Source organism: Marmota marmota, unplaced genomic scaffold (assembly GCF_001458135.2).
Source record: "Marmota marmota marmota unplaced genomic scaffold, marMar, whole genome shotgun sequence".
Lineage (NCBI taxonomy): Eukaryota > Metazoa > Chordata > Mammalia > Rodentia > Sciuridae > Marmota > Marmota marmota.
Window position 1 is genome coordinate 6,413,937 of NW_025999977.1, and position 27,905 is coordinate 6,441,841.

At 37.6% G+C, this 27,905-nt stretch overlaps 1 protein-coding gene across 6 annotated transcripts in view; it reads right to left on the reverse strand.

Annotated features, from left to right (window-relative positions):
- The window catches only part of Meis1 (Meis homeobox 1), a 137,019-nt gene that overhangs the window by 6,551 nt on the left and 102,563 nt on the right, over positions 1-27,905 (reverse strand). For all 6 annotated transcript variants that reach the window (XM_048804207.1, XM_015479596.2, XM_048804209.1 and 3 more), the window contains exon 9: positions 18,694-18,770. In XM_048804207.1, coding sequence (XP_048660164.1) covers positions 18,694-18,770 — 77 coding nt within the window. The remainder of the gene's footprint in view (positions 1-18,693; positions 18,771-27,905) is intronic.

A 27,905-nucleotide genomic window follows, 5' to 3' on the forward strand; every position in this document is an offset into this window, starting at 1 on the left:
TAAAATAAATAATGAAACTGGAATCTAACTAAAATGTACACTGTTGGTGCTAACTCTTACTGGCAATATATATTATATCAGTTCCTGTATACGAAGTCCCTGAACTGCTAATAAAAATATTTAAAACACAGATCTACAACAAATTGTGTTGCAAATCAGGTTATCATTATCTTGTATAAACCATGAAAATTGGAATCATGTGAGCAGAAGGTTAGATTAATTCTCCATTCTCATTATAAGCACAGGTGTAGCACAAACACCATGTGAAATAACCAATTAAAATGAAAAAAAAATCTGCTTTTTCATTAGCTGCCTTCACTGCATGACCAATTAGAAAATTATTTAATATTAATATTCTGCATATACCAAAAGTAATTTTCATAGTAACTAACATAGGTAAGAGAGCAAAAAGCCGCTCTTTATTTATGGTACTGTGTTCATAATCTGCAGGAATGCAGTCTTTGAACTATCTTTTTTCAAGTCCCTTTTAAAACATTATATTTGATGGATAGGATTTATACTACTTTCCTAAAAACTGGAAGACATACTTTTAACAGATGAGGAGCCATGGCTCAGAAAAATTAAATGACTGATTTGAGGTCACGTGTTACCCAAGAGAAGTTAATAATTTGTTGAATGACACACAGCTGTCAGGTGGTAGTGAAAGCCCTCCTAATGCTATGACCTGAACATGGCCACTGCTGTGTCACCCATCTAGACCATTCCAGATTAAATACAATCCAGATTATATCTGGATTAAATATAATCCAGATTAAATATCTAAAAATTAGTTGGTTTTGAGCAACCTTAATGTTGAGTCCAGGAATAAGCATGACTCTGAAAGTCTTGTAGATTGGAACTTTGGTGGCTTCCTGCTTATGTATAAAGACCAAGACAAGGCTACTCAAAAAAGATGAAGGGACTCAGTTTATCAAAATTCTAAAATTTGCCTTATTCACACTCATGCTTTTAGATTTCCCACAGACCAATTCATAATGACCAACTCAGTTTGAGCTGAGCCCATGACTATTCAAGCCATGAATCATATAAAAATTACAAGTCAGGTTTGGAAAAGCTTTGATAGTTATCAAGTTTGGTCACTATGATTCTCTGCTCTGATATCCTTGCCAAGTAGATTCTAGACTGTTGGATTGTTTCTTTTCCTTCTTTCCTTTTTTTAAATGTGATACTGGGGATTGAATCCAGGGGCAGTTCACCACGAGTCACATCTCCCGCCTTTTTGTTTGTTACGTTTTTGAGGCAGGGTCTTGCTAAATTGCTTAGGGCCTCACTCACTTTTCTAGGTAGGGTTTGAATTTGTGATCCTCCTGCCTCAGCTTCCCTAGCCACTGGGATCACAGGCGTGTGCTACCATTCCTGGCTTGATTCTGTTTCTAAGAACATTCACTATCTTACCTGAGAGTCCAGTCCATCTCTGGGCAAGGCAGGTCATTAGAAGGTCCTGTCTCACTTGATCTAAAATCCTTTTGCAGTACAACTCCTTGGGGTAGTTGTACTTCCTTAGGATAGCCTTTCAAATATTTAAACACAGCCAGCATGCCCCATAGGCCTTTCCCCCACCTCGTTTCCCTAGATTACACATTCACGGTTCTTAGAAAGTTCCACCTGGTATGTGAGTCCTTCTAGTATTTTGAATCCACTTACCACCTGGGCCACTCTATGCTCAGTTTGCTGAGGTTTGTCTGCTTCCCTCTGAAGGTTTTCAGGGGACAACACTAACTGTACTTATTCCAGGCCTACCCTAGACTCTATGTGGACAGCAAATACCTTACCGCAGTCCCATAGCTAAGAGCCCACAGGTACTTGGTGCTATCTGCTTCTTTGTTTGGTGTCAATAACTGATACAGGCTACTCATAGTTCATAGAGGTGTCAATGTGGGAATCCTCTCATTAAAAAACAGAAAACTTTAGAAAGTCTACCTAGAACTTCTTATAGGACTTAAAAACAGCATACCACAGGGACACAGCCATATCAGCATTTATAGCAGAACAATTCACAATAGCTAAACTGTGGAACCAACCTACCCTTCAGTGGATGAATGGATAAAAAAAAATGTGGCATATATACACAATGGAATATTACTCAGCAATAAAAGAGAATAAAATCATGGCATTTGCAGGTTAATAGATGGAGTTGGAGAAGATAATGCTAAATGAAGTTAGCCAATCCCAAAAAACCAAATGCCGAATGTTCTTTCTGATATAAAGAGGCTGATTCATAGTGGGGTAGGGAGGGGGAACAAGGGAGGAATAGATGAACTCTAGATAGGGCAGAGGGATGGGAGGGGAAGGGAGAGGGCATGGGGTTAGAAATGATGGTGTAATGAGATGGACATCATTATCCAAAGTACATGTATGAAGACACAAATTGGTTTGAATATACTTTGTATACAGCCAGAGATATAAATAATTGTGCTCTATATGTGTAATATGAATTGTAATGCATTTGCTGTCATATGCAAACTTAAAAAAAGAAAACTTTCATTTAAAAAATCAACATAATAAAATATTATCAGTACATATACAACTCAGGAAGCTCTCAGAACATTACTGAATTATAATTTCCATATGTTAACAAACAACTCATATTGTTTATATGAAGTCATGATGGATGTCTTTCTATGAAAATAACCACATAGGCAGCAAATAATTTATTTTTTAAAACAACATCACTTTTTGATCTTAACTCCATGTCAACATTTGATTCTCCTTAGGAGATATTCCTCTTGTCCCAGTCTATCTCACATGGACGTTCTCGTTGGAATCAAGCTACATATAGCAGAGCTATGTGTTTAAATGGCTTTGGGGGTGAATTCAGATACAAAAACATTTTCCTTCTGGGCAAAGTAATAAAATGGCATTCTTGCTCCTCCCACTATAAGTCAAACTGAGGTCAGTTCCCCCTTCCCTCTATCTGTTTAAATAAACTGGTCCAGCTGTTTGTTTCTAAAATGCCCTTTGACCTTGAGTCTCATCCTCCCTGCTTTTGTGACAGAGTGCTTTACTTTTCATTGTGAAAGAATCTAAATTGTCAAGAATATTCTAAACACTGAACCAAAAAAAGACTTCACATTTGATGTGAGCTTAGATGAATGTATTTCCTTCTTAAAACACTATCATTTTTAGAAGCACCAGTAAATTAGTTTTCTTACATGTGTATGTGTATGTGTGTGTGTGTGTGTGTGTGTGTGTGTGTGTACAAATAAATGCAGCATTTAACATATTCAAGCTTGGAAATAGAAGAAATGCTGTTTGTGAAGAGAAGTGAGAGAGGGACAAAATTCGAATTTGGATACACAATAAAAATATCCTTTTCTAAGAGCCACAGAATAGTTTGAAATAAGATATATATGTGTAAAATACAATCTTAGAGTTTTCCATATCGATAAGGGCTCTCTAAGGAGTTTATTAGTCTGAAGATGTGAGAGAAAACTTACTATTTTACAATCAATATTCATATATAGTATAACAGCCCTTAAAACTCAGATGTAGAATGTCAGGGATACATGACAATGTCACAGTTTTGCTTCTCACTAAAATAAATCATTGTATACTTTTGTTTAATAGAATGTAATTCAAATTTGCCATAAACTGGGCTTTTTAAAAAGTAAATATTTTAGTTAAAGTGGCCTTAAAATTAAAAAATGTCTCATTTGTCTTTCCATATCACATTTGGACATGAAGGTTTTTTTTTTTTTTTTTTTAATCATACTATGCCTTGAAAACACAATCTTCATTTTTGACATACTTTTAAGAACTGGACTCCCTCCAGTGAAAGGCAACTGATTTAGAAAGAGTCCTTGTATTTCTTCTTTTATACAATCATGGATTAGATCGATAGTTCTTCTCACCACCAAACTATCTTCTGTCTCCAAACAAGAAGTTTAGAAAAGAAAGGAAGGGAATGGGTTGACTTTATAGCTTTATTCCATGTCCAAATAAACAGAGATGTGTTTCTTTTTGACTTAGTTGTTTGTCTCAAGTTCTAATAAAGTTGAAAGGGGGGTAAAAATCTCCCTAAATCTGAGACCTGAGATCAACTAAAAATCGAATTTTATTCTTTGCATTTTTATAGGAATTTGATAAGGAGTATGGAAAGTGAATCTGATTTATGTTTTAAGAAAACATAGGGGCTAGGGTTGTGGCTCAGTGGTACAGCGCTTGTGCAGCACATGTGAGGCCCTCAGTACTGCATATAAATAAATAAAATAAAGGTCCATTGACAATGAAAAAAATATTAAAAGAAAAAAATAAAAAAAAGAAAGACAACACAGGAAGTACAGGGCATGGTGTCATATTCCTGTATCCCAGCAGCTTGGGAGGCTGAGGCTGGAGGATCATGAGTTCAAAGCCAGCCTCAGCAATTGAGCAAAGCTCTAAGCAACTCAGCAAAACCCTGTCTCTAATGTATATTATTTATCTATATATATATATATATATATTTCATAGCTGTATATGAAAAAAGGCTGGGGTTATGGCTCAGTGGTTAAGTAAGTACCCCTGGGTTCAAGCCCCCTCCCCCGCACCAAAAAAAGAAAGAAAACACAGGAAGTTTTGTTTTATTCTTTCTTTTCTTTACTCACAAATGTTTATCATTAGTCTTTCTTTTTAAGTGTTTTTCCATTCTGCCAATTCCATTATCTCCTTTCTTTGTCAGTCTTTGGATATTTGAATTGCTTTCTGAGCAAGATCTGATAGAACAGCTTTCTGAAATTGACCTTTTCCTTCAGTGTAGCCTGTACTTCCTGGTCCCTTCCCCTGAAACTGGATTACTAAATTCAGTTTTCTTAGGGCTGGGGCTGTAGCTCAGTGGTAGAATGCTCGCTTCGCACGTGTGGGACACTGGGTTCAATCTTCAGCACCACATAAAAATAAAATAAAAGTATTGTGTCCATCTACAACTAAAAGATTTAAAAAAAAAAATCAGTTTTCTCTTCTTAGGAAACAGAAGAGGCAAGGAGATCATAGCAGGTACCTGCCAGGAGCCAAAATACAAAGTAGAGTTCCACAGTTCCACAGGCAACATTTTTCACATGCCTTTTTGCTCTTTAACTCTCTTGTATAATTCCTGTAATACTGAAAAAGTAAAGAAAAATGACCTGCTCACTTGGTGTTCCTAACTTTACTCAGTTCTACTCCTGTGTACCACCCTATTTATTCATTGATGATTAAAGGGAGTCCGTATTTAGTTATTTTGGCATGCCACAGCCAACTCAGTAAATCACAAAAAATCAAAATGGTTTTGTTTCTAGACAATGATGTGATTCTTTGTCACCCCTATTGAGCTTTGTACTAACTAGGTATGTGAATGGGTCAGTAGGACAATGGTCGATACGGGCTTATCCATCTAAGTATGGATAGATATGATTTTAAAACATCCTTATATGCCCAAGAAGCTAAAATGATAAACTATTAAGAAAAGGTTTTCTTTAACTAGACAGATACATTAGTGGAAATGCCTTCTACACATATGCTATCCATAAAAGACAATTAATTATAGTTGTCTTTGATTGATATGTAGGTATAGTTAGGAATAACTACATATATATTTAAATAATAATAAAAAGTAACACCATAGATTTTTAAGTATAATTTAAATAGTGTTAATTTCTGGAAGCATTATTCTTTATTCAGTTAAAAATAAAAGACATAGCTGGGAGTGAGTATTGGGGCATGCCTGTAATTCCAGCGGCTCCAGAGGCTCAGGCAGGAGGATCATAAGTTCAAAGCCACCCTCAGCAACTTAGCTAGGCACTAGGTCACTCAGTGAAACCCTGTCTGTAAATAAAATACCCAAAAAAAGGGGGGGGGGAAACCATTAACTCAATGGTTAAATGCCCCTGAGTTCAACCCCTGGTACTAAATAAACAAATAAATAAATAAATAAAAATTTAAAAACGCACATATAATAACTAATACATTTAGGTAATCTCTAAAACACTTCTTTAAAAAAACATTGATTAGTTGTCAATGGACCTTTATTTTATTTATTTATATGCAGTGCTGAAAATTGAACCCAGTGCCTCACACACGCTAAGCAAAAGCTCTGCCGCTGAACCACAGCCCCAGTGTCTAAAATACTTCTTAATTTTAGAATTAAGCCTCATGAAAAATCTTCAAATATAAAATTTCATATGGGAAGGTAATTATCAAATTCTAGAATTCTGTTTGTTTTCTCCTGCCTGATTTTCCTGGACATAGCCTTTCTTTCAACAGTATCACAGTTATTTAAACAAAACCTTATCTATCTATCTATATTTTTTAAGTCAACATTTCCTAATAACTTGAAGGCATGTTTTATAAACAACCCTTGGGGAAAGAGTTCTAGCTATCTCCCAACTATCTGTAACTATCTGTTCTTTTAAACAAAAACAACAACAACAACAAAAAAATAACTGCAAAATCCTATTTTGGAAATCTTCATTGTAGATTTACATTGACTTATTAGACTTAATGATCCATAACTGGCTGGTTTCAGGGTCCAAGTCTTCTACACTCCCTTTTTCTGTGAAATAAAATTTCATAAAACATGATTTTAAGACACTCAAGAAGGTTGACTCGATCTCAAGTCAAACCTTATGAAATCATGTTTTTGGCACCTTCTTCTAGTTTCTTAACCTCCTCCAGGATCCCACAGTTCCAAGACTGCAATCCATCATCTGTGTGTCTGGAGGTGGGGGAGGAGAATGGCTCTGGGAGGCCAGTAGACAAGATAGGCTGGTGAAGGCGCTCAGCTCTCCTCTCCACCCCACTCTAGAAATGTAGTATTAGAACTTGCTCATGTCACAGGAAGCCCACCAGTTAGCAGTATGAGAAGGCTTCCCTTCTCTAGAAGTGATGAGGGTATCTCAGAACTCAAGTCTTCTAGCCCAGTTGAGGAAGTCGATTCTATCTAAAAATGTTCTTCACAGTAGTTAGTGAAAAAATATCACCAATTAGTTGACAAAGATGATGTAAAATGCTAACAAAATCTATGTCTTATTTTGGACTTAAAGACATTAAAATAACTTTAAAATAATTCATCACTGGTTATATGCTACACAAATTTTCTTGAAAACAAATATTATGATTTTTTTTTAATTGGGCTTACTAAAAGATTTAATCTGACCTAAATTCAAAGGAGAGATGGCTCCCTCAGTAGGCCTCTATTTCTTTTGTTACTTCTTGCCACCACCTAGATTATTAAAGCTCTGGGCTCCAAATTTAATGGAATGAGTGACACACTGAGCATAAGAAATACCCAACAGGTATCTATTGACAATGAGTACAAGCATCAAAATGGCACTTAATAAATATTTACTTATCTGTGATAATCTGCCAAATTTGAGCTTATATAATTTTATTAACATAAGAAAAATAGTGGTTTGCTTAAGCTAGACAGGTTTAAAATGATTATTAGCACAATATATAAGCAATAGGATAATAGAGCAAAAATTTCTCAGCTAAAATAATATCCACAAAGAATAGATGTGTGTTTCTCTCTTGTTAAATAGCTGAACCATCTTTTCACTGAAATTCTAATTTTCTCATACTCACAAAAAGTCAATAAAATTGCATCTAACTAGACATCCCTCACTGAATAAATATATTTATTTAAAGCAAATCCTAGTTTTCTGCCACTCTCCACTATAAGTAGAATGAGCAGGTAATTTATCATCTAAACTAAACACTTTTGAAGGTGAAGGGACACTATTAATGATAATGCTGAGCAGTAGGCATAAAGCATGAATGTCCCTTGGGATGTATGATCATTCTAATGATTACATACTCATTATTTTTTTTTAAAGAAAGTTTGCCCTGAATAATTGGACTTGAAACACTTGTTGTGTGAGATTGGTGACCAGCCCATGTATAAGGTGCTATGAATCCTAGCACCATCTTGGAATTCCTCTGAGCTCTTTCCTTTCTTGAAGATCACTTCCTTTCATTTCTCAGCTCCCCAAGGCTTCACCCACATAAACCTCTTGGGCCTGGAATCTCCACACAGACCAAGGGAAGATATCTCAAAATTTAGCTTGTTACCTAATTTTACCTGGTCACAAAATTAAGCCATGGAATGGCATATGAAGATGACTTGACTTGAACGGAGGTTTGTGTCTGTTCTTTGGAATGTTCACTGTACGAATGTTTTCAATTTGTAAAACTTTGAGACCAAAGCTCTATGTGAGACATACTGATACACAATCTATAGACCCTTTACACCTCCTGACTAAGAAATATGACAAAATGTCTCAAATGAGGACAATAGCACTAACACAAATAACTTCCTCTTGGAACTTGTCAAATCTCTGCCAAATGCTTATGGCATTTAAGTCACTTTGGGGGAAACTGCATTTCACTGCTGAGTTGCTGAATGTCAGTGTGACTTCCCTTTACTTGGAACAAGCATCACTCATTATCTCAGTTGAAACACTGAGCCTTGGCAGGGACAGTGCGAGTAGTGTCCAGTGAGAAGAGTAGGAGAGCTGAGTAGGAAGATTGCCACTTGCTGACCCCGGGATCACAGCAGTACTCAGGGGCCGAATTGTGGTGAGCAAGTGACTTAATGTTTACAAAAAGTGCTTTGCACATGGTAAAGCCTAAGACAGGAGTTTGTTGGGATACAATCATTATGATTCTCAAAAAATGGGTAATGGGCCAAAAATTTGTACACAAATGCTTATAGCAGCAAAAGACTGAAACAACCCAAATGCTCACCAACCGATGAACAGATAAACAAAATGTGTTATATCCATACAGCAGAACATTGCTCAACCATGCAGAGGAATAAAGTACCAATAACACATGCTAGAATGTGGACAAAACCTGGAAACATTAAGAAGTCAATGCAATAGGTTGCATATTATATGACCACACTTTTGTGAAATATCCACAATAAACAAATTTAGAGAGAAAAAAGTAGATTAGTGGCTGCCAGGAGCTGATGTGGAGGAGGATGGAAATATGGGGAAAGGTAACAACTGAAGGGCACAGGATTTCTTTTTAAGGTGGCAAAAAAAAAAAAAATTCAAATTGACTATGGGAATGGTTGTATAACTCTGTGAACATACTACCAGCCACTGAATTGTGCATTTTAAGTGAGTGAGTTGTATGGTTTGTGAATTATATCTCATTAAAGTTGTTAAAAATAAATACATACAGGTGGAAAGGATGAAGCACTGAACTGAGAGTCAATCCTGTGCCCATGCTGAGTCTCACCTGTCAAATGCTGCATAAACTCCCACCTAGGATTTGTACTCTATGGTTCTGTGTCACAGAGTGGCTAAAAATTTTAATCCATGCTCCATTTTGATATACTTCAAAATCACAGACTCTTCTGTTTTTTGTGATTTCAAAAAAAAAATAGCATGACTGAAAATATAATTTCCAATGTGCTTTTTATATACTGCCTTCACTCAGAATGATTCTGATAGGTGTCTTTTGGTCCACTGCTTCCCCCTAGCCTCTCCTTGGCCCTGAGGGTGGGAATCCCTGCCATAACCTATTGTACTTTCCTTTCTGTAAACAATACTGCCAGGTGACCAGCGTGAGGACTGAGATCTTACATCTTTTGGACATGCACAATTCTTTCCATTAGTTTTTTTTTTTTTTCAATATCGCAAACCCCTGCCCTTTCCAAGTACATATGAACTCTGACCCAAACTAGGAATCAAATAAAGTCAACCACAGCAGATGTTCCAGTGATACAGTCCAACAAAACCCTTCCTTAGACCAGTCTTCAAATCTGCTTTTTTATATCTGATTCCACATTTTAGAGTAAAAACACTGAAAACTTATTACTTAATCATATGCTGCATTTAACTTTCCTCCCTGGCAATATACTGTTCTTGGACAAAAGGAAAGTCACTTTGTCAGTATTGGGCTAGATCTCACTGATGACCAAAAAAATTCATTTTTGAGCTAAATTACTCAAGAGTCCAAGACCAATAATCCCCATGGACCTGAAAGAGTTAACAAGTTTGAGAAAGGAAATACTTTTTCCTTTCTTCAGGGACAGGATCTAATCTTGTAGACTTGGTTAGTTAAGAAGGCAAAAAGGAAAAGAACTCTCAAGGATGTCAGAGAAGATTAAGATTTTTTGTTTGTTTGTTTACTTGTTCGTGTTCAGGTGTCAAGAGCATGAGAGAGTTAGCTATTTTTCATACTAATGGATCAAACTAAAAGCTTTGTAAGGATGAAAATATAATAGGAAAATTATCAATGATTATGAAGGCATTGAACAGGAGAACCCTGTCTTTGCCAAAGATACAAGTATTCATGATGTTGGGTGTTTGTTTTATGCTTCTCTCTCTCTCCCTCTCTTTTGAATATTTTCTTTCCCCTTAGAAATTAAGAATGGAGTAGAAGATAATCTGAGCATCTGCAGAGAACCTGTCATTCACTCACTGGAGCAACGCAGACCAGTTCTGAGACAAGGTTCACCCTCAGAAACTCTTCCTTCCCCTGAGTCTCTGGCTCCACTCCATTTTGGAGAAAACTGTTTTATTCAACAAGGAGGCAACATTTGCCCCATTTTTTTTTAATATTTCAGACTGACTCTTTAACCACTCAAATATGCTGTTTTCTGTAGGCGCAGCCTGCAGCAAGATGGTGATGTAAGTGAGAGCTCTAGAGGTCTCTCTGGGCACAACCAAGAGCTTCAGTGCTCGACGGTTAATCACCCAACACCAACCTCAGCAACTGTTGACACAAAATAGGTGGAGATCAGGTCTGTGCAAGCAGAAAATACCAGAAAGGCAAACTATATGTAAACACACTTAAGACAGATTTGACAAGAATAGACCTAAACCTGACTTGCAGGGAACTCACTACCATCCACAGCTTGGACGTCCCCAGCTGGGTCTGTTTCCCCTTACAAAGTTCCTTTGAGAAGACAAAGAGTAACATTTTAAAACGAAGATACATTTATGGGAGGCAGTGGAGACATTTGTCCCCTTGATTCACATAGTGTGAGTTTCAAATCTGCTCCTACATGCAGGATTTATGTAATGTAATACAGTTCTTCCACGTGTACCTGGAGTGGAGCCAAATGAAAGAGAGAGGAGGAAAAAGAAAAGAAGAAAAGAAAGAAACATGCACACACGACCACAATTCAAAAAGTTATTTCTCCTGACCTATAAAATGCAGGCAAAGAAGCAAATGGATAATGCTTAAACAGTCTTTTAATCTTATCTAACTGACACCTGACAACCCATTACTTATAGATTATTAATGCACCCACTAAAAAGTTTGTCATGTACAAAATTACTAGAGAAAAAGATTGAATGCCTGAGGAAAAAACAAATTTTGCTGTACAATAACTTCAGAAATTTCAAGCCTATTATCTGTCATGCCCTTCACAGACTCACAGCACACTGCTAAAAACAACTGATTTATCTTTATTATGCATCCGAAAATGACAGCACACATGTTTTTCATGTCTTGCGATAATGTTTAATTTCATCTAGTTTTTATTTTACAGTATGTGATTTGTTTATTTAAGATGAGGAAAAGTAACAACTTTTTAACTAATTTTCCTGTTTGCATCTTTATCAAAGTGTGTGTGTGTGTGAATGTGTGTGTATTTCATTTCTAGGGTAGACCAGGAATTAGATCAGCTTTAGAATATTCACATCCTGCTGGGTGCCCATTGTCACACAGTCTAGAATATTAGCTGAGAGTCTACACTCAACTGTCCTACATGTCCACTTTAAGACAGAGGAAACTGCTGTCCCTGGAGATAAAGTGACTTGAGCAAGGACACTTATCTATCTGGTGAGGAATGGGGACAGCAGAGGAAATGTTTTGACTCCAGCGTCGGTTTCCTTGCTTATTCCCTCCCCTTACTCCCTCAGTCCCCCTGTGTAAATTTCACACTGTCAGGAGGCTTCCAGAATTGCTCCTTAGCCACCTGAGGGTGGGGCAGAGTTAAGCTCCACCTTGACCGTGATGTCCCTCAGCCCTTCACTTCACATGCTCTCTCCAGGTACAAGGGATCAAGTCTTGCTCCATTAGGTGGCATGACACTCAGGGAGTTCTCTTCATTTCTCTGACCAAACACTTGTGCCAAGACACTGCAAACAGCAAATCTAATTTAATTCGGATGCAAGAGTCTTGCTGATCCAGGTATCATGTTCAGAGTCAGTCTCCAAGCCACTGCTTTAATTGCCTTGAAAGGAATCACATATTCAGAAACACTAAGCCTATGGTGAATCAGTCTCCCAACTCACTGGGAGCCCAATTCTCAGCTGTCCTGCAACACCTCCTCTGGCTGCACTGGCTCTCAGCTTCAGGCATGGAGCTATTTTTTTTGTTGTTCTCCTGAAAAGCTTGAAACTGCCCTCCAATGCTGGCTGGAGGAGAGGCCTTGGTTACATGAATTACACTTGAACTTTCCTAAATCCTCCTTCCCATATCCCAGAACTTCCTGTTTATCTTTCACCTAGACTCAGGGTCCCCAAGGGGAAGGGGCAGGGTTTTCCATCCAGCACCATGGGCGAACACCTACCCCTTCCTCGGGGGTTTTCATCTTTCACAGCATTAAGGACTTGACTTTACACAGTGGGGAAAAGCTCTAAGTAAACTTACGGTGTAAAACTGACAATAAAGTATATTGAATAGTCTGCAGAGTCATTTTCAAAGAGGATTGTTTGCTGGAAATTTTGAAAATCTGCAGACAAAAGCAATGTCTCTGTTGAACTCCTGAAACTCTCTGACATGACAATACCTGAAGGTTTCTAAATTCACAGCTCTTTTCCCTGCAAGCTATTTGCTCAGCTTTCCTAATAATACCCTGCCTGTCTGGCGGCTTGCCAGCCCTGTCTCAGGCAATATGCAAGCTAAACATTTTTTGACTGATTTCAATATTTTCTTATGAGCAACTAGACAGTATTTTATCTAGTGAGTATTACTGATTGCTATAATCTAAACCCAGAGTAAGCGCCTGTAAAGGTAATATTATTAGAATTGACACTCAAGGTGAAAAGCAGAGCAATTAACCGAGGCTCGAGGAACAACAACACATTCTGAAATGTTCTGGGGAGTTCTTTTATTTATGCTTCTCCTTCTTTTAAAAATACTGCACCTGTTACTCCATTGATCAATTAAGAAGTCTACTTCAAATGTGGGTAACACTGAAATTCTCAAGGGAAAAAGTTAAACCACCTGCTTAATAAAATTACTTTTGTGTGTGTGGGGGGCGGGGGGGGGGCAAGGTTGTTGCATCCCTAGGTGATTTCAAGGCAAGGAAATCACTCTACAGCCCACACTTTCATTTTGTAGTTGAATAGAAACAAGTGACCCAGGGCTTCTGCTTCTTGTGTTGGCACTGGTGTGGTCTTGGTTTTTTTGTTTTTTGTTTTGTTTGTTTTTTGTTTTGTTTTGTTTTGTTTTACATCTGCTCTCCTTGCTTTTGTGTCATGCCTCTGTTTAGCTTTATTGACAAAACAATCTGTGCCTAATGTTTAAACAACATCTGTAAAATGTATTATTAAATTATGCTGGAAGAAAAAGCAGAACAATTCTATGAAACCCTCTGACCCCTATTGATTTTTAGATCACAGAAGTTGAAAGGATAATTTGTGAATGTTTTAACATTTACATCTAAACAGGTACCTGTATTTATAGAATCTTTGATTACTTATAAAACTATTTGCTACATTATTACCATAACTCAGAAAGAAACCTGACCTTTACCCATCGAATCTGTTTATTATAATGAAGGAGATCCGATTTTTAAAAAATAAGTTTACATTTTTACCTGCCAGAGGCATAAATCTCTAAGGATAACATACTTTTCCCTCCAGTAGTAATAAATGGGAAGTAATGGCTGAATGCTTTGTAGTTTCAGAGGCAATAAATGGAGTAACTAGGAAAATCTGGTGTGTACCCTAAATCTAAGAACTGTGGAGAGCAATAGTTCTGCAGTGTCATATCAGATGTTAGGATGCTACTTGGAGTTTTATATGCCTTGTTGTGGAGAGAGATTTTTCTCTTGACATACATACTGTATTTCACCTACATTATATATTTTGCACCTAAAACCCATATCAGATCATAAAAGGATAATCATTTAATATCAGGCCTCACTGGAAGAGTGTTCAGATGTAAACAAAGAAACTATAAAATTCATTCAGTGCACCCTAAGCTAGAGCTCTGCAGGTACCATGTGTCTGTGGTATCCAGCAAGTACCAGTACAACCACACAGCCTAAGTTATCATCACAGCAAATCCCCAGGTTTGCAACGCTGGAGTCAAAAGATAGAAGGCAGTTTTTATTGGACCGTGCTATACTCATATTTTCAAAATAAAAAATAAAGTTGGTCAATTCAGGAGGTAAAAAAGAATGAAGTATTGAATCTGTATGTGTGTTTATATTTTTTAAAAAGTTTACCAAAATATCTAAAGACCTAAATAAGCATCTAATCCCTAAATTCAAGATGTTTCTACATAAATGACAAAAATGTCAGAATATTGTGTTCCCTGCTATATATCAGAAGTATTTATCACAACTATAACAATGAAAAAACAAAAGCCCTGAATACTACCATTTACCATTTTTTTAGATTAAAAAAAAGGAAAATACATAAGTGTCTGATGCATGTTACATTTTAAAAATGATTATGCTTTAAATCTCAGATTGCCACACATTTAAGGTTGAAATATTTAGGCAATTAGTTATGAAGCTGATGTTTTTGGAAAAGCATGCATGGACCTCAGATAAATGAGATAATTTTGGTAAAAAAATTTTACCCAAATTATTTGCATAATTGCATCAATTCTCAAAAAAAAAAAAAAAAAAAAAGTAATGGCATAACCGGTCCTACGATGTCTCATCTAATACATTTCACATTCCATCTTAGGACCCAAATGTCTTTGGTACTCATGCCAATTGTTTGAAGATTCCTTCTGTTTTTATTCTGATGGGACCAAATATGATTTGTCACAATTATTTCCTTATTTTCATTTTATTTATATATTTTTTGGCATCAAGTATTGAACCCAGGGGTGTTTGATCACTGAACGTGCGGCACCCCCAGTCCTTTTAACTTTTTAACTTTTTTTTTTTTATTTAGAGACAGCATCTCCTGAGTTGCTTAGGGCCCCCGCTAAGTTGTTGAGGCTGGCTTTGAACTTGTGATCCTCCTGCCTCAGCTTCCTGAGCAACTGAGATTACAGGCATGCACCACTGGGCCTGGCTCACGATAGTCTTTTACTTCGAAAGAATTATTTTAATTAATCAAATCTGTCTTGTGATTTTACACTGAAATTCTCTTTTGCCCTTTACCTAGCCGATCCCATCTACTTTATCCTTGGTCCTCTACAGCAGCAGGTAGCATATATGTCACTTATGCCAGTTAAAGAAGGTAAAATAAGTTCAGTGATGGAGTAAAGAACCATTACAACACATCAAACTTCTTGTCTCATTTTCAGTCACAGCTTAACTTAAAAACCACATCATCCAGAGGTTCTATGACAAGCTAACAAGTCGACATGAGTTTATATTTTTTACTTACATATTGTGTATTTCAATACATTATGTTGCTGCCAATAATTACGACTGATCTACACCCAACCTGCCCTTCAGCATTTTATGAAATCTCATCAACAGTGACTCAGAGTTCATACAAAAATGTACATGTGTGTTAACAAGTTTTAGAGAATCCAAGAAGGAAGACACAAATGTTTTAAAAATTGTGTCTATATGAAATGAAGGGAAAACACTGGTGATGATTTTTAAAAAATACATTAATTCTAGAGGAAAATAACATTATGGAGTGATGCTCTGTACAGGAATAAAATGTTTACAAGCTCTCAAAATAGCTTTGTATGATTTTTTTTTTGGGGGGGGTCCAGGTGGGGAGGGAAAGCAAGGTACTAGGGATTGATCTCAGGGGCACTCAACCACTGAGCCATATCCTCAGCCTTATTTAGAGACAGGAAGGATCTCAATGAGTTGCATAGTGTCTTCTCGCTTTTGCTGAGGCTGGCTTTGAACTCGTGATCCTCCTGCCTCAGCCTCCCAAGCCACCGGGATTACAGACATGCACTACTGCCTGTAAAAACCATATGAATTTTTGGCAATACAATAAAGTAAAAAAGATAACCACTCCTCAGTTTCTCTCATCTTCAGTCTCCAGATAGGGCAGTTTAAGATTCTCTGACATCTTTGATTTCAAAATGGTGCCATCTGAGTTTCCCCATTTTTGGATCACATTTCCTACTTAATGTTTAAAGAAAAATAAATCTATTACCAGCTCCTTAGAATAAGAAGATTTAGATGAAAATTAACAAAACATTAAAAAATGAAACATAGGGATGCCATTATTCACCACACTTTAGAAAGGCAATCTCTCTGACATCTTTTAGTTATTTGAAGGACATTTCTCTACAGCAGACCAAGTTATTAAGGGTTAAAACAATGGCCAAATGTGAAGGCGGTGAGGTGGAAACAAGGGTCACTTCCAACTCCAGAAAGGACAAGGAGGGAGAACACAGTGTACAAAGTGCCAGGTAAGCACAGAATTGTGTTATGTCCCAAATAACTAAGTAAAAGCAATTTTTTAAGTTATGTCTGCACCAAATTGAGTATGTTTAAAGCCTGCAAACAAGGCTGGGAGGTAGCACAGTAGTTGAGCACCTCCCTGTTGTATTAAAGGCACTGGGTTCAGTCCCCAGCATGGCAAAAATAAGTAAAGTATGCATATATTTTGAAAAAAATATTTTGTAGTAGGTGTTATATCTTTTTTTTAAGTTTTTTTCCCCTCTCTCTTTAATTATGAGACAGGAAGTCCAGTTACGATCACAGACTGGTTGAGACGTGTTGCCCTCCACCCATCCGAGATTGTGCACCGAATCTAGGAAAATGACAGTCCATACACATTACCTGAAATCACCGAATGCCTTCTTGCCCCTGAGTTCACAGGAAATATCCTCTAACATGGTCTGCCCAGAGAAAGCAACTTGTAATGGAATCTATGCTCTGGTAACTATGTTATGGATGGAGTTTGCTAGCAACCATGAGGAGGAAGAGAGATGGCATGTAGTGATAGATCACCTGGAAGGCAGCTCTCCAGCATTCTTTAATTAGAGAGCTCACCCTGCCACTCCTTTACCCTTAAACAAGAACATTTCCCAGGAAAATGTAATGTTTGTAGAGCCTCCATTGTGTGAAGACCACCTCACCATCAGTGTGAATTGAAAAAGAGGTGAGTTGAAGTGGGTCCATAAAATGGATGGTCTCCCATTTAATACCATCCAGAACCTCTGAAAGACAAGTCCAAAAATGCAGACTGAACAGTCTTGAAATAGCAGGTGAAAATAGGCAAACCAAAAAACCTCAGCAACGACACAACCCCCAGTGAAGCTTATGGACATAGTGTGCCTTTGGTGGGTTCCCTCTCCACTGACTAAAAGCGCTGCAAAAATTGATCTCTCAAGGCTGCAGTAAGGTCGTAGAAATTGATAACCCTTACAAGCAATGCTTGTGTGAGTCTGTCTGTGTCTTGCAGATAGTGCACTTTGTAAATTAATCCTCCAAAGGCAAATATATTGTAAGTAGCTTGTTATCTCTAAAATACTAAATTGAAGAATACATGGGATTATATTGACAGAAATTACATTTTCTGTAATGGGGTTTAATATATCTGAAATCTCTCCCAAAGGCATCCAGGCTCTCTAACAGGGTAGGGTCTGTTAATTTAGGTGCAATGGACATCAAGAACAAATTTATTCACCAAAATGGATTAGGCCATGTAATCAGAGATTCTGTAATATTAATCTTTGACACTTATTGAACAGAAAGAAATACTTCTGTCTGCGACTGGCATTCCCAGTTCTCCCCTTTCCCCAACCGGGCTTTGGGCCTTTTCTGGATTTTACATCAAAGAGGATAAGGTTTCACCACCATAAACACTAATCTAAAAATATTAGGACAATTAATTAGATACACTTAGTTGTAGGGGATATTGGATTTCAATACCCTTCAAATATGACACTAGCCCTGGGTGATTATATGAAACCTGGCTTTCAGCACATTCACAAAGGGTAATAAATCATACTTTCTCAAAGCCCCGTTGCCACATCACCATATATTAAGTCAGAATATTGTTGTCTGGTACTTGGTGCACAATCCCAGCTTTGCCCCAAATCAGGAATTTACACCCAATTTAGAAATAGTATTGCATAGTCCTGAGACACATCAGGTTTTGAATAGCTTCAGAGTAGCAACACAATTTCTCCCTTTTAATATTTGGGAGATAAGAGAATAGGGAGACCACCCTTGACCGCGTAACAAATTCTAAACGAATTTGGTTATTTCATGAATTTAAAACTGATCGATAGGTGATGGTAGGTTTTCTGTTTCGTAGAAAACAAGATGATACCACTCTATCGATTATCCTTAAGGGAAAAAGAGTCAAAGAGAGCCAAACGTTATCAGAGCCATCTTGAATGCGAGTTAAACACAGAGTCATCCCACGCATAAAACCTGTCAAGGTATAAAAGAGGTGGAAGGCAAAACACTGTTTTATTTTCCATACTAGAAAGTGTTCTCACATATCAGTCAACAGTTTGTTTTCACCTTTGGCTCAACAAGCTGCAGAGACTGGGTGTGGCTTCTCAATGCAAAACATTAGTTGCAGGTTGCCAAAGGGGGAAACAGACTGTGTGTAAACACAAGGCCAGATTGCTTACCAATTGTTCACTTGCAGGATGGTGAGTCCTGTGTCTTGGGCCAGTTGCTTTTTCTGTTCTTCAGAAGGGTAAGGATGCTGAAAGGGAACAAAAAGGATATGTGTACATCAGGCAATATTTAGGCCATTCTGTCAATAACCTAAGTGTCTAGTGAAGTCTATAATTAAAGGTAAAAATGCTGAGGTGTGTCACTCTTATTAATGGAATACTACATCATCTAATTAATGGCAGTAAAAGACAAGCCAATTACAAAGATTAGTGAAGTGTATAAATAGCTACTTAGGATACTTGCAGAACCTTGATACTAAGTTGATCCTTTAACAAGTTTATTTGTTGCAAACAGAAAGTTTAGTGTGATCTTCACTACATTTTATAGCATTAAAATAAGGACAAGAGTGTTTTGTTTTGTTTTTTTTTTTTTTTTAACCATCTACAAGTGTATCATATCCTGGTTAAACCCTTTCAATGAACCACAGAATTCTGAGGAAGCATTTTGACCAACAATCTGCTGAGGTCACCAGCACTAAGTTGACATTCTCCAAGATACCATATTGCCGTATGCAAATAGCAAAATCAAAGTGGGTGTATTTTGTTTAAACCACTTTTCATTTTAGCTCTTCAGCAAAGCACAAACAAAATTTATCCCTAGTTGGTTTCCATGTCTCAATGTTGACACATGCTAGGGTTCTGCACATAGACCAATGCAAGGTCAAAGATCAGCATATTTTGCATGCTAACAACAAACCCAGTTATGTTCCTCACAAGGTAGAGTGGATAAAGAAGTACAACAGGATTTGATAAGAAAATGAAATTCATCCCTTCTCATAAGAATGTTTGGAATGCTACTGAAACTAGCTTTGGCAAAAACACTTTTTGTTCAATAATCAAGTATATCTAAATTGTCAATACACATTTCTAAAAAGTCTGGGAGAATCGCTGAGGATGTGGTTTCTGTCCATGGAGACACTGACTGGCTTGAAATGTGACTTTCCTAGGAATTCTCCATAGATAAAACTGTTCTGAGAGTCAACCCTCTATTCCATTATGAATGGGAAAGGGCACCCCCACAACCCTTAATTTAACTATCTGTGCCATGGAAACTAAATTCTGGTCTATTGAATGCTAATTAACATAGCTTTTAATCTCATTAATAATGTCTGATTAGATGCTAAAAAGACTTGTTAATGACCACTTCAATGCTCTTATATGTAAGTTTAAATATGTTCTGTATCTATACACGTGGGATATGTTTGTGGAGAGCAGAGATATAGCAATTTTTCCCATAAGCATTGTCTTTGATTGTCACTTAATCAATAAATACACAATTAGAATAAGGCTTTGCTTTCATGGACTTTAGTGCCTTTCTCTAAAGAGCTTCAAGTATATTACAGACGGGATGGTAATTAATCCCCATTATAGTCCTTTGAGTGACATAAATGGAATCTATCATTGCTCTTGTTTTACAGGTGAGGAAACTGGCCAGCAGAAGGGATGGCCCACAGCAGACAGGGGTCAGTGATATTTCCTCCTTCCCTTCCAGAGTTAAATCCCACTATGACCAAAGGATGTGGCAAATACCTTGCATAATCCCCATACATGTCCCCTGTTCAAAGACCTCCAGACTACTTATCACAGCCTGCAAGACGGCCACCATGCAGCGCAGCCCACCTCCCTCAGATCTTATTGCCTTCTTCTGACTCCTGTCCCTCCCCTTTGCCCACCCACACCATCTTCTTACTGTTATATTCAAAATGCCAAGCTTCTCCCTGTCACTCAGGCTCCTTTCTGGATGTCACTCTCAGGGCTCCAGGGTCAAGCTTTACCTCCCCACTCTTCGTCTCCCCACCTCATCTTCTCACATCAAAATTTTCTTTATTTCCCTACTAACAGGTGAAACACTAGTTTTAATTATTTGCTTCCTTGTTGGAAGGGTGTCTCTTCCCACTCCTTTACCAACTCTAAACCATTTTTCTTCCTTCTTTACTATCCTCAAAGCCCAGACTTGTACTTAATGGGAAATCAAGAAATGGCTGTAGAACCAGGAGAACAGCTATAACATACCAAGATATACAGACACTCTGCACTTGGATGCAACACCTAAACACATAAGAAGATTTCTTTCAAAGCCCACAAAAAGTATAAACAACCCACCAGGAACAGTGGCACATGCCTATAACCCCACCAACTCAGGAGGCTCAGGCAGGAGGATCACAAGTTCAAAGTCAGTCTCAGCAACTTAGAAAGGCCCTAAACAATTTTGCAAGACCCTGTCTCAAAATAAAAATTAAAAATCCCCACTGGGGATGTGGCTCAATCCCTAGTACCAAAATAAATAAATAAAGCAAAGTATAAATAATCTAACTTGAAATCCATGACACTATTTTATTTGCTTCTTTCCTAAAAGTGTTATCGACACATTCTCTTCAAAATAAAAGCATACAAAACTCATATTAGGCTCAGATTGTAGGTGACAATGACCCTACTCAACATAATACTGGCCACTGTAGGCAAAAATCTTATCACTGGAAATTGAGTTACAAGCAACCCATTACCTTCACTACATAACAAAAAACAAATGAATATCTTATCCTATGAACAGAATACTGTGTTATAATTTGATATATAGTAGTTATATCTCTATGCTAGTTGAATAATTGTACAAAATATACATGACTCCATGAGGTTTTATAAATTAGGGTGCCACTTACCGACTGTGCATCTTTGAACAAAGGACAACTTTTCAAACCCTTGATTTTTGTCACCTAGAGTTCTAAGATCTATCAAATGCAAAAGTTACTCACACTAGCAGTTCTTACAGTATTATCCAAAACTAATTATAAAGTGAATTTTGAAATATGCAAATCTTAACATCTAGCTGTTGGCAACTATTTTCCATATGAAGTTGTAGACATGCAGACAATTTCTAATCTGTAATATTTTCTGTAATCCTATCCGCTTACAGTTTTCCAGGTCCTATGGAAATTCCTTTCAGTGGTTTTTTTTTTCAAGAGTCAACAGTCCCTCTTCAGAACAGCTGGAAAGCAATGCCTTTTGCCCCATCTTATTAGTTGTGTCTTAATGTTATGACCAGAACTGGATAAAAATTAATATGTATGCCATTTATCTTTAGTTACTCTGAAAATCGAGAATTGTCACAGTAATTTATTTATTCTGTGTTTCCAAGAGAATTTCGCATGCCTGTTGGCGAGCAAGTTTTACGTACATTCTTATAAAGCAGACTGAGTTCACATTCTCCTTATGCAAGTGGTGTCGGGAACATTCTCTCTGGATCATTAAAATCATCAAAGAGTAGGAACTTGGCTCTCAAAATTTCAGGGCAAATTTCAGTTCTTTTTTTTTTTCACATCATGTAGTTTCTGATTTCATAATTTATCATAAAATGAGAAAGGTCTATCTTCTTTTTCCCTCTGTCACTTTTCATGTGATCTGATTTTAAGTAATTGGAACAAACTGTGTCTAATTTCATGCAGTGTAATTGCTGCTCAGCCTCAAGCTATGGAGGAGACCCAGCACTTTGTCTCCATTAAGCAATTTTCAGTTGTTCAGATATATATATAATTTTTTAAAGATATCTATAAAGAAATGAATGAGTTTGAACAAAATTAAATTCAAAATAATTTGGTCACTGCTAAGGGGGGGACAAAGGTTAAACAGAATGTCTAAGCCCTGGTCTAAGGTAACTCAACTGAATGTTTTCTTTTTCTCATAGTTCCTGGCCTGTCCCACAAACTTTCAATTCCCTGAAAAAAAAATCTATAATTGCTCGAATCACATGAAAGCCATGACTTCATGTAGCTAATCCACAAAAATTCACTAAGAAGTAGGCTTTAAAACTGAAACCCAATATGTTTAAATGTCTTAAATCCTATGCATCTTTACTAGATAAGCTTTTGGTGGACTCTATGAGCTATTCCTTTGTAGACTTTTTAAAAAAATGACTTGACAAAAACCCAACACGCCACGGGCAAGACTGCTGTAAAAACATTCAAAGCCCCGTTGCGTTCCACCCACAGGGCTGGGGAGGCCATGCAGCAGGCATCGGCAAAGGCAGGCCTTTTGCAAGAAACAAAAGGTGATCCCTGAAAAGGGCCATTTTAGGGAGAACCTGGGAAATCCATTCCAAAACACGACAGCTAAGGGCCACATCACCCTTGCCATTTTCCTGCAAACCTCTGCTTTATGACATCTCCATGGCAAGGACACTCATTTAAGAAAGATCAGTAGGTTCTGGTGAGGGAAAGACTTATTGCACTTGCCTGATATACCAATCAACCCCATCACTTTGGGATATCAGAGTACATTTGACCACAGTCCAATAGACAGTGAGGGAGGCCTGTCTTTGTTGTGTACATTAGCCTCATGCCATTATCTCTTAAAAGCTTAATTATTTGCAAACAATTGATCAAGAGGGGAATTTGAGAAAGGATATGTAAGGGCCACTGGGAGACCTGCAAGGCATTAAGAGAGCAAACAAAATTACCTTTAGATCTTACAATAAGAATTAACGATTGAGAGTGGGGGGGAGCTGGGCATCCCGGTAGCTGCAAGGGTTCTGTCTTGAGTGTTTCCCATTTGATCTGCATTAACACCTCAGGAATGAGGGAAAGCCATAAAACAGTGATTATGTATGGGTAAAGCTGACCCTCCCTTCCAGCATTAACCTGCACATGTGGATCAGGCTGGTTTCACTGGGGAGAGAAGGGAGGCTGGACTCAAAGGGTATAAGTGGCTTGTGGGCCATGGGACCCCAGCTGACAGGAAGAACTCACAAAGTGATCATCACTCTTTCAATAATCAACACCCTGACTTCTAAAGCGTGTGACACTCTTATGTGTTTCTGGATCTATAGGATAACTTCGAATAATGACCCAGTATGGAGTGATTGCCTAAAAACCCCAAGAAAGCATAAAATGACTAATGGAAATAAAGAATATTAAAAAAAAAAAAGCCAAAATGAGCTTTGATGAAAGTTAAGTCAGAGCTGTCATTTTACTGGGCACAAAGGACAGAAAGAAAACAGCAACTTTCTAAAGAAAGCTATCTCAGCACAACGTTTTATTTGTTGAGGTTGGCGCGAGAGAGGAGGTACTGATGTGGGTAATCTGGTATTTACGAGTTTACAATACCTTGGAAGAAAATTTATTTATTTAAACAATCCAGCTGACTTTTCCAGAGGAGCATCAACAGGGAAAGAGAGAAACTCTAGAGTACACAACAGATGGAAAATGTCCAGCCTTATATCTTAACAACATCCTCGCCCAAATGCACTCCTTTCATCAAAATGTCCACCCCTGGCTGCAAACGCGGATGCCAAGACAGTGATGAACTTTATCTTATCTACCCTGGTAACCAAGTTTCAATAACGTCCCCTCCCTCACGGCCTTGCCCACTCCAACAGCACATTGTAATGGCAGCAGAAAATTTGAAAATAATCCTGTACAGAGCTCTCGGGTGAGATAATGGAAGGCTACACTGCCCCTTCTCAAGCCTCAGATTAGTAATTTCTTGTGACACAGCAGTGCCTCTATACCGAAACTGCAAAACAGCTATAACAAAGCAATAGAGGTGGAAGCAATTTTCAAGCAAAATGTTACATGCTATACTTTAAAAGGTATGGGAATAGGTACCGGAGGAGCCGATCTAACAGGAGGAATTATGGCAACTGTCCAATATAAGCCTTATCAAGGCAATGTTCTGTTGGTTGGCTGAATATGTTGGAAGAACAATTTCGGAACTTCTTTTATCCTTTTTCCTCCAGCCCTATGCCTCCTCCACAGCTAAGTTTAATGCATTAATATAAGTTGACCTTGAGCTAAACTCTGGTATGTGATGGAGAGATACTCCCTTTAAGAGAAAAAAAAAAAAACCTACCATATGGCTTTTAACCATTAGGTCTCTGTGCCCCTTAAAAACTTCTAAGTTTTTGTCTGTGGATCTAAATTAAAATACCTAGCTATATATTTGAGCTCCCAGAACATAGGCAGAAATCTGCTAACCAAATATACTCATATTTGTTTAATCTGATTTTTTTTCTTTTTGCCTATGGAAACTTCTCTCACTTTAAACTTGCAGCCATTTCCCCCTTATGCATTGACTATGAATAGCTTACACTGTGACAATTACATTGATCTAGGATACTTTTTTTCCTTTAAAAAAATCCATAATGCTTCCCTATTGTCTTTCAGCTTTATGAATTAGTTTGACTGTTTCCATGAATGCTTTTTTGTCTTCTGACTGCACATTATCAAAGAGACACTTTGTGCCTCCTATTTGCATTACAAAAGCAGTGCACCGTGCAGTGGAAGAACATAGCCTGAATGCATAGTAGTTGAGTCCTGCATCCTCACACAGGCCCGAATCAAAAGAAGACCGAAGGGCGGCAACATAGCTGCTGGTTGAGAAGCCAAACATGTTTGGAGCATCATCAGTGGGGTCAAAGAATTTCGACCTGTTTTTTTTTTTTTTTTTTAATTCTCCATCAGCACCCTCAGACTGCCTAGCTGCTCGGGACTCAATGTGCTCCATTTATTGCTTAGCACTAGCTTTTTCTGAAGGCCAGCAGAGTCATTCTGCAGACAGCCCTGACTTCTTGTGTATCCAGAAGCGCTTTATAGGAAGTCGCCAGCCGAGGCGTGCAAGTAGGAAAGTCATGTAGGAATTTGTAGACTTGATCTTATCACGTGGAAATGACATAGGTGTGGAAGGAAAAGTGGGACGCTGGCTGATATTTCATCACAATCTTAGTTTTGTGTACTAATGAGACCATATTTGTAATGCATAGCAAGAGAAACATTGTTTTATAGCCAATTATAAGAAGCCAGTAATAAAATGCCTTTCTTTCTTCATTTATCTGTTTGTTTGTTTGTTTGTTTGTTAGTTTCAGGGATTGCATCCAGGGGAACTTAAGCACTGAGCTACATCTCCAGCCCTTTTTATTTTGAGATGAGGCCTCACTAAGTTGCTGAGACTGGCCTTGAACTTGTGGTCTTCCTACCTCAGCTTCCCAAGTTGCTGGGATTACAGGTGTGGACCACTACACTTGGCTATCTATCTGATTACTTATTTATTTATGGTGCCAGGGATTGAACCCAGGGGTGCTTAACCACTGAGCCACATCCTCAGCCCTTGTTATTTTTTATTTTGAGACAGGGTCTCTCTGAGTTGCTTAGGGTCTCACTAAGTTGCCGAGGCTGGCTTTGAACTTGTGATCTTCCTACCTTAGCCTCCCAAGCTGCTAGGATTAATTTTAATTGATCTTTTAATTTCTTCTAAATAAAAATTAAATATAAAATAAAAACACTAAATAAAAAAAGACAGATATTTATACAAAAAGTTTCACACCAGGTGTGGTGGCACATGCCTAATCCCAGCAACTCAGAAGGCTGAGGTAAGAGGATTGCAAGTTTGGGATCAGCTGAGCAACTTAGTGATCTTTAAGCAATGCAATTTAACAAGACCTATTTCAAAATAAAAAAATAATTTTAAAAAGCGCTGGGGATGTGGCTCAGTGGTACATCTGGATTCAATCCCCAGTACAAAAAAAAAAAAAAAGAAATTTCTTAGTCCTTTGTATTTGTGATTTTTTTCTATAGTTGCTTATAAGTCTACAATGATAATAATGTTTTCAATCTATTCTTCATTAGCTATATATGTTATAAAACTATTTTAAGCATAAATATAAAAGACATATAAGACTCTAAACTAGCAACTACTTATCTCCTCTTCCTAAAGGTAAAAAAAATTCATGAAGTGAATGAATTTTGAAGAGTCATGATTGTTAATGAACACCCTGAGTTCATTACAAGACCATGATTATTAAAGGAAAACAACAGCCCAGGATGGGAGGAGCCTGGGGCAGGAATGGGATAAGGAAGAATGCTCATGCTTCACTTTCAGGTGTCCTTCTAAACAACAGCTTATTTGAATTAATTCTGTCAGTAAAAAACACATTACGTGCATTATGTCATGTACTCCTGATGACTCCCACAACCGAGGATTATGCTTAACCTCTCTTCACAGATGGGGAAGTTGAGGCTTAGCTAGGTCAGAAAACATGCCTGAGGGCTCACAACTACTTAGCACTAATGCCAAGTCTGTCCTTGGTTTTCCCCAGTTGGCTACACTTACACTAATTTTCTTTCTCTTTTTAACCCAAAGCATATTATAAGGAGTATAAATGAATTTATTATTGGGGTGTGCCGTAAGCAGAGAACTTAAGCAGAGAACTCTACCCATCACTTCTGCCTAAAAACTGACTGCTTCTGCTCTGCAGGTGAAAGTTCACCAGGACTTTCCCCACATTATCCCTGAAGCATCCAGCCCAACGGGCTTTACTGATAGTAGCTTAGTCATATTAGTAAAAGTGGTAGAAATCTCAATTGTCGTGTGCTTTAGGGAATAAGAAGGTAACAGGTGTTCTTCCAAATACTTCATAAATATGCATTCTCACACATGCCTTCAGAAGAAGGTACAACTATTATACCCATTTTATAGATGAAGAAAGTTGGGGACAGAAAGGACACAAAACCTTTTCTAGTTTACACAGCTGGGATTTGTAATTTGGTGGTAACATGTAAATTGGGAAAATCTACTTCCAAACTTTTGTTTGGATGGCTCGAGCAACCCCGTTTCATTCCAATGAGTGTGTATGATGATTACTTCTCTTTATATAAAGAAGCTATTGTCTTAATGTGCACATGTATCTTGTATTTCCACAACTTGGTTCTGTTAATGGAGCCAAAAGTGGATTTTGCTATACTACAGAAAACTCAATAGCAACTAGTATGTCCATCATGTTATTAGCGTTTATAACACTTCTTACAAACAGGGGAATGATGATAGGTTATATACAAGAACACTCCTCAGGATCATAGACTCAAATGCCTGTTATTCCATCCAACCACATTCCAATACGCCTTAAATTGTCTGCTTTGAAATAAATTGGTGCGTGTGTGTGTGTGTGTGTGCGTGTGTGTTTGTTTCCAATTACTTTCATTTCTTGCATGATTCTTAATCAAATATGAGTTAAATTACATCCAAAACCATTTCATTTTCATAGACTACTAATAAAAACACACAAATTCTATTCCCATTCATGATGCAACTAGTCCATTCTGTACCCAATAAATATTTGTTATATGAATGAGTGAGTGTTATTGAAGATAAAGACACCAAAAATTTCTCAACTGGCT